Consider the following 14964-nt stretch of genomic DNA (forward strand, 5'->3'; position numbering starts at 1 on the left):
GTACAAAATTTTTGTGTGTAAGTATGGTTAATGATGAAAATACCATTGATAAATAAAAAAAGAAAACCTTTTTGTAAGGACAAAATAAATCTCAAAAAAATAAAAAAACTGAACATCTTTTATTTTCTTTTGGTGTATGTGGGTCGAGGGCAACTCACTCTCCAAGTGAAGACCTCAATCCAGCATTGTTTTTTCCAGAGCAGTTTATACGTTCAGGTCTCGAACACAGACGTAAACCTTCAGGGCTTAAACCAAAGAAAATGCCCTTGTGCATATGAAAAGAGAAAGAACTTCTTATAGGGATCAAAATGGAAGTGAAAAAAAGGCTTTTAAAATGACAGAGATATCTTTTACAGAGCCTGGGGTCGAACATGTGGATAGGTGTTCTGGGCTGGAGTAGAACCGACTCAACGGCGAAAGCGGCAGCCTTATTGATGCAGCAGACAAGATCAAGGCGTCTCAAATTTTTCGTTTTAATGCAATAAAGTCTAGTACGCAAAGTACTGGGCCTTGAGACTTGACATAAAGTTTTAATTTTTAGTATTTTTTTCACAAACACTTCCTTTGTGGTATAAGGTTTATCGGCAGAATGGTAACTAAAAAAGAATAGGGCTCTTGATTGACTCTGGTGAAAGCACATAGAAGTGCTAACTGGGAAAGAGGTTTGTGCTCTGATAAACACTTCCCTACTTTCTTCCTTGCTCCTCTCTTTGTTCATCCTCAGCAATCAGCCAATCCTCCCTCCCTTTCTAATAGTCAATGGATCTGATTTGAATGTATCATTTACCATACCTAATTAATTGGATGTTTATAAATTCAAATTCCAATGCAAACGAAGAAATATATATATTTTATACCTGAATCCAATTTTTTAATTCTCAATCTGAATCGAACTTTTATTTTCACATTGAATCCGTACTGTACTATGTTATGTTAAGGACTGATTTTTAGAATATATATATATATATATATATATATATATATATATATATATAAAACGAAAACTGAAAGGTTTGAACAACCAAACCATTAAAAATAGTATTTCATATATTTATATTTTAAATATTGGAGCATATTTATAGAACACTAGAACACAGTGTTTGGTGAATTTATTATCGTCTAAAGGCTCCCTTACTTGAAAGAGTTGACTCATGAATTCGACCTTGACTCGTTAAGCAAAAGACTCGGCTCGAACTCATTCACGAGCCGAACCCTAACGAGACGAACTCGAGTAGCTCGACCCATTGTTAACTACTACTACTACGAGGGCAGAATCTCCACCACCTTTGCCCCTTCGTCGCATGCGTGGACCTCCTCATGTGTATGAACTTGAGCTTTGACCCATGAAGAATCCTTGTTAGAGTCCTCCAAGTCACGCTACTTTTATGGTAAATCCAATTTGACATTAAAATTCAACTTTATCAGTTCTTAAAGTTAAAAACAAAAGGGGTCTTAAAAGGGCGGAAAAGAGGTGCTTGGTCAAACTTAACTCCCCTAGTTGAAAAAAAAAAAAAGAAAACATCAGCGGTTGTCATCTAAGGCAACTCATAGCGTGGACCTGAGCCGCTCGAACGGGCTGAAAGGGTGCGCATGGTTCAGTAATTTATTATTTAACTTAAAACGGAACAGGCTACTGAGCTTTTATCACGCCAACTTCACCTTTTTTTATGATAATTAAACCTGCCTTTTTTCAAGTTGTGGCTGTTACATCGACAAGTCGAACTCCAGATTTCATACCTGCTCATAAAATGTTAAAATAAAATTCCAACTTTACTTATCTCGTCATAGGATTCAATAAAAGTCCAGATTTAATTACCTCGTCATAGAATCGAATAGAGATACATATTTGATTACCTCCCATAAAGTAGAATAGAAATACATGTTTAATTACCCGATAATAAAATAAAATTCAAGTTAGTGGAGAAGTGAGTGATTTTTCTTTCGCCCCAAGGTCTCGCGCTGGCTTTAAGATGCCCTTAGTTTTGTTTTTGTAGATGTTATTTTTTTGAATTGCAAATGACAGCATGCACGACACTCAAGTTAAAGGTCGTAGCATAAGCAATTCTAAACCTTTTCAGGGTAGGAAGAAGAAGTGTGATTTTTTGACCATCACAAATTCTAGAGGATCATAGAATAAAATTCAAGTTAGTGGAGAATTTCTTCGTCCAAGTGAGTGATTTCTTTTTCGCCCCGAGGTCTCGGGCTGGCTTCAAGGCGCCCTTAGTTTTGTTTTTGTAGATGCTATTTTTTTGAACTGCAAATGACGACATGCACGGCACTCAAGTTAAATGTTGTAGCATAAGCAATCCTAAACCTTTTAGGGGTACAAAGAAGAAGTGTGATTTTTTTGTCTTTCACACACCAACCATCACAGATTCTAGAGGCTGACTTTCCAGTAGCACAGCAGCTATGTCGTTCCAAGGCTCAAACTACAGGTACAAACTGACATCGGCATAACCGTTCATCAAAAATCAGCTCAACTTCTTTAAGAAGCGCTCATAAAAAATTATAATTTGCCCTTATGAAAATTTTAAAACATATGTTTGCACCCTTGAAAAAAATTTGGAAACTTTTTACCCCAAACAAAAAAACGTTAGCTTGGCCACTGTGTGATGGGCGTCTTTTTTTTTTTATAGTGTTGTATTAGAGGCAGTTAGCATCTCGTAGATCTAAATTTTTAATAATTTAAAATTTTTAGAAGTTTATGAGCTATCAAGTATTATTAGTAGAGTTAGGCTTCAACGGTCGAAGAGAACATCGCGGTTCCAGTTTAGTGAGCTCGGTCAGGTCCTTCTCGACACTTGAACTTATTGGATTCGAATCGGATATCTACTTTTTCAGATATTTACATGTTCAGAATCAAATGAGAACAAAAAAAAAATATTTGAATCTGAATTCAAAATCTGATTTTACAATCTGAATCCAATTTTTAAACCGACTCTAACTGATTTTAAAAATGTAAAAACTATTGGATATATTATATTTATTTAAAAATAAATCCGATCCAAATCAAAATCCAATCGAATATTTATACATATTAGAATCCATATCCAATCGAATGTCATTTTTTAAATCTAAATCTGATCTAATTTGTTAATCAGATATTATTATTTTTTTTCTCGTATCCAATTTTTTCAAAACAGCCAATTCATAAGCCATAACTTTGAATAGACCTTCAACAAGGGGAATTCTAATTCCAATGTGAACTTGCTTGGAAAACGAGGGTCCCCACCTTTTTATTAGAAAAGAACAACAAATAGAATCAAATGTACAGGAGACAGATCACCAAAGGCAAGCGTGGTACCTTGAGGGATTGAGGAATAGGAGGAAGGATAGAGGTTTAGGATCTCTTGTTGATTGATGGACATGTACAGCAGAGCGATCAACATAGGAACTCTAATTGAGCAGGGAGGTGTTAGCGAGAGTCGACTGGTCTTGAGCACGGTGAAGTTTTCTCTTGTGATAAATGCAGATACGATGCGAAAATTTGGTTAATGCATCTCAGTAGCAGGACCAGGTAAAGCGGCCAACAAAAATGGTTGTACAGCCGGAAACCCTGCTCTCAGATTATGCGTGGGGCTTTCAGATTATATGCTGGAAATAGCGGTGATGTTGCAACCAGGCTATTCATGGAAACCTGAAGAATACCTCTGTCAATGCAGTTAGAAGCATGTATGTAGCGCGTGCGAGGAGGCCTTCAAGAGGATGAAGTGGGGGCAGGAGGAAGCCACTCTACAGCATCCAGTCTGCATCAGGTGTTCTTTGTTACACAGTAGTCCGAGGCTTGAAAACGATCCCCTTCTTATTCAAATACTAACTATCAGAAGGAGGAGAGGCGATCTAGACTTGGATCTTGAATGGAGAAAGACTTGTGGAGATCTCACACGTCAGAGATTGTAATGAAACAAGGTAGAAGTTTGTCTCCTCTCCAAATGGTTTTGGATAATCAAACAGTGATTGGATCAAAGAGATCTGTGCTAACCACTAGTAAACTCGGGGGCAGATGGTTGAAGGAAGACAATCCCCTTTCAAGCACCAGTGGGAGGGACTAGGAATTGATGGGATAGAATTAGTATGAAGGATTCTCCCTGAAGATGGATGCGTAAGATGATGAGCAGATGTGGATGGCTGATGTTTTTCATCCTCTGCAACCCTTGTTTTTTGGTCTCTTGTAAATTCTCTCCAACTTACTGGCAAAAGAAGGTGGGGAGCCTATCTCCCACTAACAACCGTTTATTGGAACTTAGTACATAGAAATTTGATATTTAAATGCGGGACAGATAATGGCAATTGCAGGGACTTGTCAGGTGATCTTTCTGTTCTGGTTGAACAAAAGGTAACCATGGAAACAGGGAGAAGCAAACCGATTTCATCCATCCAGAAAAATTGGATAATTTTCATTTTTGGCATCCATCGATGCAGAGCTGCATTTAAATCTGTCATGCATCTGAGACGAAGAAGAAGAGGAAGAAGCAATGACATTGATACGGATTAATTCAGATCTAATTTGGTTTTGTTTGAGACAATTGGTTTACATTTAGAATTTTTTATGCTTATTTGGTTTTTGGATCAGGATCTTAACCAGGAATCGTCAAACATCGACATTTTTTTTTCTTTTTTGGCTTTGAATACGTTATAGTTCTCTAAAATTTAAGTCCAGAGATGATGATTGTTAAATTCTTTACATCAACTCCTCCGTTTGAGCTCTTCCTTCCTTGAGTCCCTTTTCTATTCCCTCACACTCATAGTTGGGGTAGATGCTATTGTATGTTGTCTGTGAGTGCCCTGTCTTTTTACATACAATTCTCAAAAGTCCACTCTCCACAATCCATTAGGTATACTCCACATAAATCTTGTATTCCTTAACATCTTTCATTTTCGCAAATACAACTGGGCCCACATGGAAGGCAAGCACACTAAAAAGCAAACATTTATTTGTCAACTAAAAATGCAAACTATCTTCTTTACGCAGATGACAATGCCGGGTTACAGACCCCTAATGGAAGTCATCTTATTCCTTGAAAAATAGCTATAGCCCTTCACAGAATGAAGAAACAAATAATAGATGTTTGGAGTTCCAAACAGGGAGAACATCAAGCAGCTGCCTTGAGCTTCTTTGCGATGCCAGCAATGTACTTGCCCTGGTGAAAAGCCTGCTCTAGTTCGAGCTCTGATGGTTGCCTAGAACCATCACCAGCATAGGTTCCTGCACCATAAGGGCTGCCACCTTTAACCTTTTCCATCTCAAACATGCCAGCTCCAAATGTGTATCCAATGGGGACATATAACATCCCATGGTGGACTAGTTGCGTTATGGCCGTCAATCTGCATAATCAAGGCAAAAGTATGTAAAAGAAAGCCAGCTGAACGAATAAGTTAGCGCCAGGACATGCATCACTCAAATTAGCATTTCACTAAAAGTAAAGAGGGTTCGGCTTAACAGAAAAAATGCTACGTACGCAGTAGTCTCTTGCCCACCACCCTGGGATCCGGTGCTGAAGAAAATGCCTGCTGGCTTTCCTGCAAGTTCCTGGGTCCTCCATAGCCCGCCAGTTGCATCAAGAAAAGCTTTGAATTGGGCTGCCATCATCCCAAATCTAGTTGGGAAGCCGAATATGAGAGCATCAGCATCTGCAAGTTCCTTGGGGGTGATGATCGGCGCATCACCTTTAGGCGGTGCACCCATTTTTGCAAGAATATCATCTGAAAGCGTCTCTGGAACCTGAAAACACAATAATGATCAATTTAGTCACAACGAGTTGCTCAACATTAATCATACCCTCACTCTGGACTACAAGAAGGTACCTGCCACAATTTGGCTTCCACATCTTCTACGGATGAAGCTCCCTTATTTATCTCTTCAGCAAGCTTCTGAACATGTCCATACATAGAATAGTACCTACACGACAATAACACAGCACATCATCACAGTGCCTTTGAGTAGCTTGTTGATAACTATCAAGGGCTTGAGTTCAGCCACTAGGATCCATGGGCAACTTGCTTGCAATTCAACATTTTCCATTAAATCATTGGGTATAGGCAAAAATTCGTAGCACAATAGCTTCAGCTATCTGCCTATCTCCATCTAAGAATTAGTACCAGCTAAGTTCCTCAAGAAACCTTTTACAGCAACCAACTTTCAGTGGGACCACAAAGTGTATAGCCAATCTTTGCCATAAACTTGAAGTATAGAAGGAAAATTCACTACGTCATCATATGGTAGAAGCCTCGAGGGAAGGAGCAGACATGATCTATTGAGTTTCACGGCAAACCTAGTGTGCTCGGATGACATGAAACTTATCCCTGCATGCAAAATCAGTCCAACTTATGTTGAAACATGCCACTGCTAGTAGCTATCATGAAGCTGAACATGTGAGGCAAAGAGCCAGTCACGAAATTGCTTCCTTTGTAAAGAAAACAAGACTTCCTTTGTAAAGAAAACAAGACAGCCAATGGCTCTATTGATATGAGTAATCTCCATAATAAAAAAATAGCGGAAAAGTGAACATGTTCTGTATATTTTCTCGTTTACACTTGATATGATATACAGACGTTTTACGATCCGATAAGCTTTGAAGATCATGCGACTTAGGCGTGTCAATAAGACTCCGCCCTCCAGTCACTTCATAGCAGTGCAGCTACGATTTCCAAATTGAGGTTGCGGAGACGATAAGTTTGAAAAGGGACCTAAAAGCTTTCAAGAGACATGGACGAGAAAAAGCAGGGGAAATGCTATAGGGGATCAGTCGCCGGTTCAACGAATTCAGACTCATGAGATCTGTATTTTTAAAGTATAAGCTTAAATCATACGCTTAGACGGACCACAAAAGGCAAGCTGATAGATGATAGATGGGGCCAAGCTATATCCACACTTCTCACGCATGTGGATGAAAAAAACATAAATTCTGTTTTTCTTGCAGGAAGACAAAATATTTTCTACAGTGGCCAAAAACGGTCAACGCTGAAAAAAAAAAAAAAAAAACAGTGGACTTCTCGATTCCCACCCGAAAGGAGAAGACAGAAGCCAGAAAAGGAAAACAGAGAAAAGTGAATCGGCTACCCTCCCCTCCAGTATTGATATTAGTCAAATTCAAATGAACATACGGGAAGGAGAAGACATAATAAAGAAAAAGCAAAAAAGAAGAGCACTGTTTATACAGCCTTTAATCCCTCCATGAAATTGACGTCAGCAGATTAGTTATCATTGGAAAAGAAGACAAAGCTACATGTGATGCGAAAGCTGAAAGAACCATAAAAGCATATGTGTCCAATTTTCACCAAGAATTCTGGAAAGACATTTGGCAAACCAATAAGTGGAATGCCAACAAGTCGGAAAGGTACAGCTTCTCAATTATTTAGTTAAATGAAGCAACGAAGGCGAGGGAGTAGCACTGGTTGGGATGCAATTCAGAATTACGACCAGGAAAAACGAGAAGATAGAGGCGTCCAAAGAACACGGCAAACATTGGTTTCGAACTGCAATCGAGATGCCCCTCTTCCTATTAGGCGCGTCTTAGGATTCAAAGCATTCAACTAACAAAAGCTTCACAGATGAACAGGTTAGGGAAGATCATTCCTCAACGAAAAAAGGGCTGTCAAGGTCCACCCCACACGGACTGGGAACAAGAACTCAAGAAAGAGCTCAAAAAAGTTTGATTGCAAAAGGATCAGATAGGAAAACCAAATTCAAACGAGAGAAATGGAAATATGTAGGGAATCTTGAACGAAAAGAATCCCACTCGTTAAGAAATGTTCTGAAACGTTCGCTACTAAACGAAAAACCATTGAAACTCGTCCGAAAACAATAGAATCCCTGAAAATCTACATCTCGGAGCGTCAGATTGAAAATCTCCGAAAACTCCTCAAGTAGTCCACAAAAACCCAGCAAAACTCAGCCGAAAGCTCGTCCGAAGCTACCCGAACGGGCGAGAAGAGAAAGCAGAAGACGATTATGATGACGAAGCACGAAGAGGAAGAGCAACTGAAACGCTTACACAATGTAAACCTTCGTCGCCATTGGAGGACGTGTGAGGGCTCCTTCTTCTTCTCGTCCAAAACCAAGTGAGAGCGAAAGCAAGTACCGTGCGATGGGAGGGAGGGAGGGAGGAAGGGACATTTATAACCAACCATCAGCCTGCACGCTCTGACCTGCATTTGCTTAAAGCCTGAGGCTATCTTCGTCATTTGCTCGTTTAATGACGCCATTACTTCGTAACCTCTCTCTGAGGATCGCGTCATCTCTTTATCAATTTCTGTCGCTTAACGTTTTTTTCCCGATAAGTTACATCAAATATGATAAAAGTAAGCCCAACCACTACGTCCAGTAATTATCTACGGCCGTCTAACAACTTGGACTTTCAGCTATCATCCATATTCAACTAATTGGAAATTACTTAAATGAATTTAAATTCAAATTCGAACTTATATTTGAAAAGAAAAATTATATTGCCAATGCATAACAATCAGAATAAATAATCCATCATCAAAATAAAGTGGGCACCAGCTGAACTAAAAAATAAAATTAGAAATTTTTGGTTAGGTTGTGTTTGATAGTCTCAAATATTACATTCGATGCTGCATTAAAATGTAAATGTGTGTTTTGAAAGATTCTTAGTTTAAAATTCACCTTACATATAAAAAAAAACTGTGGATTTGAGGACAAGGAGGGAGGGGTGTTCAACCTTTTTAACTCCAGGGAATCTCATATCACCATGGATCTCGGATATGCCCTGTGAAATAAACACTCCCTTAGAAAACCTAATCAAGTTTTGTACAAATATTAAAAGAGTTATACATGTACTCTTCAATCTTTTGAATATCAAGGGGGCTTATGCCCCTCTGGTACATTCTTGCAGGAGAGCTCCATCCGATATTTCCTTTTAATACCTCCCAAATAAACAAGGTTACGAGTTGAATAACTGATTTCTTAACATAATTAGCAATATGTTAGGTCTTATATATATATCTGTTAGTGTTAGATTTACGAGGAACAATCTAGAATACTGAAGTAATGCACATGAATTGTTGATAAAAAGGAAAAAAAATGACATTTTAGTTGTTTAATATTAATATCACAACTTTCGCTCCTTGTTTCTTTTTTAACGATTAATATCGAAAAAATCAAAGATAAAAAATTATAAGGGGTTCTGACAGAGCGACCATCAATGCATGCGTTAACCATTGAGCAAATCTAATTTCTTTATAAGGACCCAATTGCTACAGCGTTGCAGTCCAAATATCCATTAAAATCGGATGTCTATGGGATTTACATACGTAATTCTAAGCCGCATTAATTTGAAAGTAATTATTAACGGAATCTTGTTTCTCTAGCGGACCGAATAGTTTGCGGAACCACATCGTTCGACTTTTCAAATTTAGATTTGAACCGTCAAATCCATGTTCGCATTTACAAGTTTGAATTCCCGGTTTTTGTCCCATCCTCACGCCGTGTTTGAACCTACACGTCACCGCATGAATCCGCGATCCAGAATAAACTTCAGAACACGACTTGTCCAAGGTTTGTTTGTCCCAACGGATTCTGGGTGGGGCGAGCCTGACTTGTCTTGGCTTCAAAGGCCGGCGCTCAAGGTTCGGACTTTTCTGAGTCGTTCATCTTGATCCGGACACGGCGAAGGCGAACTTTTGAGCCGTTCGATTCAGCTCAGGCATTGACGTCGAGTTGAGCTAAGCGTGACGACCGTGCCTTGCGATAGTCTGACCTTTGAAATTTAAGAGAGAAAGCGATGTACGTAAGCAAAGGCCGGCCGGACTTTTGATAATGGAGAAATTTCCCGAATCAGAATATTCAGGAGACGGCTAAGATAAGACTTAACCAAGTAGGGCACGTATAGAGGGGGCCGCTTAGCCATGGCCACCATGGTCAATAAAAAAAGATTTATATTAAAAAAAATATAATTTTTTAATTACGTCGTGTATTTTTTGGATTTAAATTTAATTTAGTTCTACCAAAATCTAAAAGCTAAACTGTCGGCCTGCCCTCCCCTGGGCAAAAAGTGTTAAAAGGTTCACTATTCAATCACTCTTTAATGTTAGAAAGTTTTTTTTTTTTTTTTTCTTTTTTACTTTAAAGGTTTTGTATAGTTGGTGAGGTTTGAATCAGTTGGTTTTCTACTAACACTATCAGTGCTTTAACTACAAAAAGAGTGATGTGTACTACTTTGAATGAGTTGAATTGAATAGAGTAATCATAAGTTCACTTAAGTCTTAAGTCTTAATATAGCAAGAGAAAGGTTTTTTTTCTTTTTTTTTATTAATTAACATTTTTCTTTAAACAAGTTTCTTAGCAGAAATGATGAGAAGTACAAAACCCGTTCCCCTCCAAGTTTTTCTCGCATGCATCGAGTTTGAGTGCAAATTGGTATATTTCATATAACCCCAAGAACATAACGTTTACAGGAATCGAAACAAGGATGCGATCTTCCACTGCCTCTCTGCCCAACCAGCTACATATGTTTGTATATTTATAAAAACAAAACAAAAAGGAGCTGTTACTTCTAATTAGCAAAAGAATTTTTTAGAGTTACATATGTTTTGTGTATGATGCATTAAATATATAAGTAACGATTTTTTAGACATTGAGGCAGTGGTGACTTGGGTCTAATGGAGCTGGTCTATACAACACATCCAATCATTAAAAGTCAAACCGAGCCCAGTTGGCCGAGTCGCGAGCCGACTCGTGGATCTTCCCAACCACGCATTCAGACTGTGGATGGGCGACCGACCAAATCCTTCCTATCAGTTTGAAACAAAGGGAAGGACGAACATTTACATGACTTTAACTTGTCAATTGTCACATCATGGATTGGAACACTGATAGGGATGTACAACGACCACAGTCAGTCAGAATGAGCTAAACCTGAAGTCAGGTATTGTTGGGTTCAAGCTCAACTCCAGTTTGATGGGGAGGCGCTTGACTCGATAAACCCAGTTTGAACTCGAGTTTTAACCCTGCGTTCCTTGATTCATATTATTTTAAAAACACAAAACAAATGTTAAAATCATAAAAAATTACCAATATTATCCATAAAAATTAGCAAACAAGGAAGACACAGTGAGGTCGAGTTTAAACAAGCCGAGCTCATGTACCTCGAACTTTAATTAGTTTATTACTCAAGTGTTAACCCAATATCGAGTTCGACTTTAAAAAAAAAAACGAGTCGAGCTTACAAGATCAAGTTGGAGTCAAGCTTGAGTTGGCTCTATTTGAATTAGTGTTTTAATCCAACTTTAAGTGGTTGCTAATGATAATAAAAGAGTTCATTTTTTTTTATCCTTGTATGATTGTGATTTATTGCTATTGTTGATTTGTTTTGTTATTTCTTTCCCCAGAATCCAGTGTTTGAATGGAAGAGTGGGTCTGTTGTCACATGCCTTCGTCTTTGTATCACAAATCCTTGGTTTTGACAAGCTAGCACAGGTTTCATGAGGTTAGCAGTCGAAACTCTACCAACCTCCTTAGCACTAATTGATACAAGCAGTACTCTTATATGGGCCAAGTGTTACCGATCAAGACAACGGGCAAGGACAGCCGATTTTTGACCCTCAAAGATTCTCCTTTTATTCTAAAGTTTCAAGGGATGTCAATAGATCAGATTCGAATAAATATATTCTTAATCGTATACACTTTTTTAGATATTCATATACTAGTATACTAGGATTTCAATTCAGATTCGAATATAAATTAATAAAAATTAAATCGGAATTCAAATCCAATTGTAATGTAATTTTTACATTCGCATTTGAATCCCAACAAAAATTTTGAACTGAATCCAAACTATTTTCAAAACATAGGGTGATGGACGTAGGGTTCCACTAGATATTTATGTGCATCCGGATTCGAGTCAGATGTCATTTTTTAAATCTAAATTCAATGAGATTTATAAGTCAGATATTATACTTTTTTTCTCCTATCTGTTTTTTCACAAAAAGATTCGACCAAATATGCAATTCAAATCAAATATATTAATATCCCTACATACTCTTTTTTTTTTTTTAATGATTCTCTTCATAATGCAGTCATCATTAGTCTTGCCACTGGAAAGGAAAGCCATGTTTCCAAAAGTAAACGAAATATGGGTTTGGTAATCCAGTGATGTTTGCTAGTTTTGTTGCCTATGGAGGCATTCCTCTCATTCGTTTGTAGTAAATTGTATTTCTTATCTTGTCTACAATCACGGGTTTAATAATTCTTGGACAAGACCTTTAACCACCTAGCCAAGGGGTTGAAGGCTGTCAATGCAGCTGTCATTCCCAGCCGCATTTCGGATGTTTCTTTATGTCTAAAATCATGCATAAGATGAAAATATCCTATATTTTTGCATATCAACATATTCATTTGACATATTTTCTGCTCTTTTAGACTCTTATATCCTAAGTTTTTGCATATCAACATATTCATTTGACATATTTTCTGCTCTTTTAGACTCTTATATCCTAAGTTTTTGCATATCAACATATTCATTTGACATATTTTCTGTTCTTTCAGACTCTTATATCCTAAATGTTTGCATATCAACATATTCATTTGACATATTTTCTGCTCTTTCAGACTCTTATATCCTAAATTTTTGCATATCAGTATATTCATTTGACATATTTTCTGCTCTTTTAGACTCTTGTATCCTAAATTTTTGCATATCAGCATATTCATTTGACATATTTTCTGCTCTTTTAGACTCTTATACGAAGTGCCATGAGTTGCTTATCAAGCAAAAGATATGGAAGTTCAGTTATTGATGATGTTGTCATTATCTGATGCTTTATTATATTTCCTGTTAGAGCATGTGGAACGCAATGTCATTTGACAGGTACACCAGTCATGTTTGCATATCTTTGGCTTTTTGAGTTTTTGATATTATTTTTTAGGCAAAGTTTAAAGCAAACCAAGGACAAACCCCATGAAATGTACAAAGCAACACTCTCTCCTCACCTATGTCACCAGGGGTGTCTGACGGAGCGGCACATTCCAAAAAATTTAGGTGCGGCGGTGCAGCGAGGGTATTTTATTATTATTATTTTTAATTTGTTATATATATAACATAATAGGCATGTATATATTATTATTAGAATTTAGTTAATAATGTATACAACATACTTGAATAATTGTATTGCATAGGAAAATATTATAACAACATATATTATACAACACTGTCTCCTCACACTCATACTTAAATTCGAACCCGATTCATCACAAATCGTTCGTATTGGATCATCAAACCATTAGGTAGGTTCACCACGGCAACTGTATTGAAGTTAATTTACCCTCTTTTACTAACATTCAAACACTAGTTCAAAGTAGGTGTGAAACTGAGACGGGCCTTGACATTGTTTTTGCATGATCAGGATAAATTGATGTTTTCCAATTTATACTTAAGAATGTGCTTTAACACCTGTTTAGATTACTCAAATTCAGCATTAAAAACAAAAATATTAAAAGCAGGTTTCTTATTGCTTAAGTGGAAAATCACACCGGGACTGACATTGATCATTTTAGGATTTGAACATGAGTCCCTATAAAGGGTGGACCACCTTGCGTCCAGTACACTACCATCCCTCGGGTTTTTTTTTTTTTTTTTCTTTTTAAGGATGAGTAGTTCCTAACTCGAGAATGTGACATCCAAATGGTCTAAGGCCAATTTTGGCATAATTTGCATGATTGGGCCTCCATGAGCCAATTCGACTCGAATTGAATTCGCAGAAACCAGTCTTATCCAATGGAAAATTAAGGAATGCAATCTGTTGTTTTTAAAAAGCTTTTATCAATATTTTGACAATTCTTTTACTTTTAATTTGACTTTTTATATGTTTTCCATGCATTTTTTTAAAGAAATAAGTTCCTAAGTTTCTTTGCTTATTCTGAGTCGATTCAGCTAGGTCGTTGAATCAGTATCCAAAGCATTTCATTTAAACACAAGGCTTCGCGATGTTGTTTTCCATATGCATATGTAAGAAATTAAATTTCTTCTTCGATGAGTATTTCATCTTACTACTCAATAAAAAGGCCAATATTGTGATGGTGCTGCCTTTGGAAAAGGCTGATAGTAGTTCTAGCTTTTGACTAAGATGGCAGTAAGGAAGTAGCTCACCGGTCTAAGTGCCCACAGTATCATACACATAGGAATCCAATCTTAGCAGTGAATCCAATAAATAAATTACTAAAAAATATGTTATTTAAAAGGTTGCACTTACGAATGTCAATGTATCTGATTTGAATCAGATATTTGACGAAAAAATCATATATGAAAAAAATTAATATTTGATTAAGAAATCAGATCGGATTTAGATTTAATAAATGACATCCGATCAGATCGGATATACATAAATATCCCATTGGATTTAGATACATATTCAGATTGGATTCATTTTTAGACAAATATCTAGTATATAATGCTATTAAATTTTTAAAATTGGTAAAATCTGGTTCAAAATTCAGATTCGGATCGGATTTGGATTGTAAATTTGGGTTTTGGATTCTGATTCAGACATGACTTTTCTTTATTCAAATTCAAATATGAATCCAAACATGTGAATATCCGAAAAAATGGATATGATTAATGATATATCTGCTCCGAATCCGATCTCTTGACATCCCTAGATGCACTTTAATCAATTTTAGCCGTATCTGATTTTGACATGTTATACAAAATAAAGCCAAATCTAAAATCTAATTGATTAGTATTCAGTTTGAACCAGGACGACATCCAAATTCAAATATGGAGTCCAAACCATTTATATGCGTATTTGGATCTTAGTATCAATTTCTGAACCCAGCATCTCTTACACAAGTAAACCGGGAGATCCAGGACTTGAATTAACCCCTGAGGAGAAGCAATAAAACTTATCATTTCATAGTGAAATTTCAACATTAAAACCTATTATTGTCCAAATTCTAATTAATCAGTCTGACAGCTCGATCGGGTCAGTATCGGTGTCGGCCTCCAATTG

At 37.0% G+C, this 14964-nt stretch overlaps 1 protein-coding gene across 1 annotated transcript; it reads right to left on the reverse strand.

Moving 5' to 3' along the window:
- Nucleotides 1-4831: 4831 nt before the first annotated feature.
- Nucleotides 4832-8083, reverse strand: LOC116263505 (probable NAD(P)H dehydrogenase (quinone) FQR1-like 1). The gene is made up of 4 exons (XM_031643235.2): nt 7995-8083; nt 5806-5899; nt 5460-5722; nt 4832-5325 (listed from the first exon to the last, which is right to left on the reverse strand). The coding sequence occupies exons 1-4, from the start codon at nt 8015-8017 to the stop codon at nt 5094-5096; spliced, it is 612 nt and encodes a 203-aa protein (XP_031499095.1). The 5' UTR covers nt 8018-8083; the 3' UTR covers nt 4832-5093.
- Between the last annotated feature and the right edge of the window lie 6881 nt (nt 8084-14964).

Source organism: Nymphaea colorata, chromosome 11 (assembly GCF_008831285.2).
Source record: "Nymphaea colorata isolate Beijing-Zhang1983 chromosome 11, ASM883128v2, whole genome shotgun sequence".
In the NCBI taxonomy this organism is placed as follows: Eukaryota; Viridiplantae; Streptophyta; class Magnoliopsida; order Nymphaeales; family Nymphaeaceae; genus Nymphaea; species Nymphaea colorata.

Bases quoted from the DNA above. Each gene is read 5' to 3' on its own strand.
- LOC116263505 (XM_031643235.2), bottom strand. From the start codon at position 8,017: ATGGCGACGAAGGTTTACATTGT. The intron at 5,900-7,994 runs GTAAGCGTTTCA...ATTGTCGTGTAG, and splicing joins GCGACGAAGGTTTACATTGT to GTACTATTCTATGTATGGAC. The intron at 5,326-5,459 runs GTACGTAGCATT...TTGATTATGCAG, and splicing joins GGTGGGCAAGAGACTACTGC to ATTGACGGCCATAACGCAAC.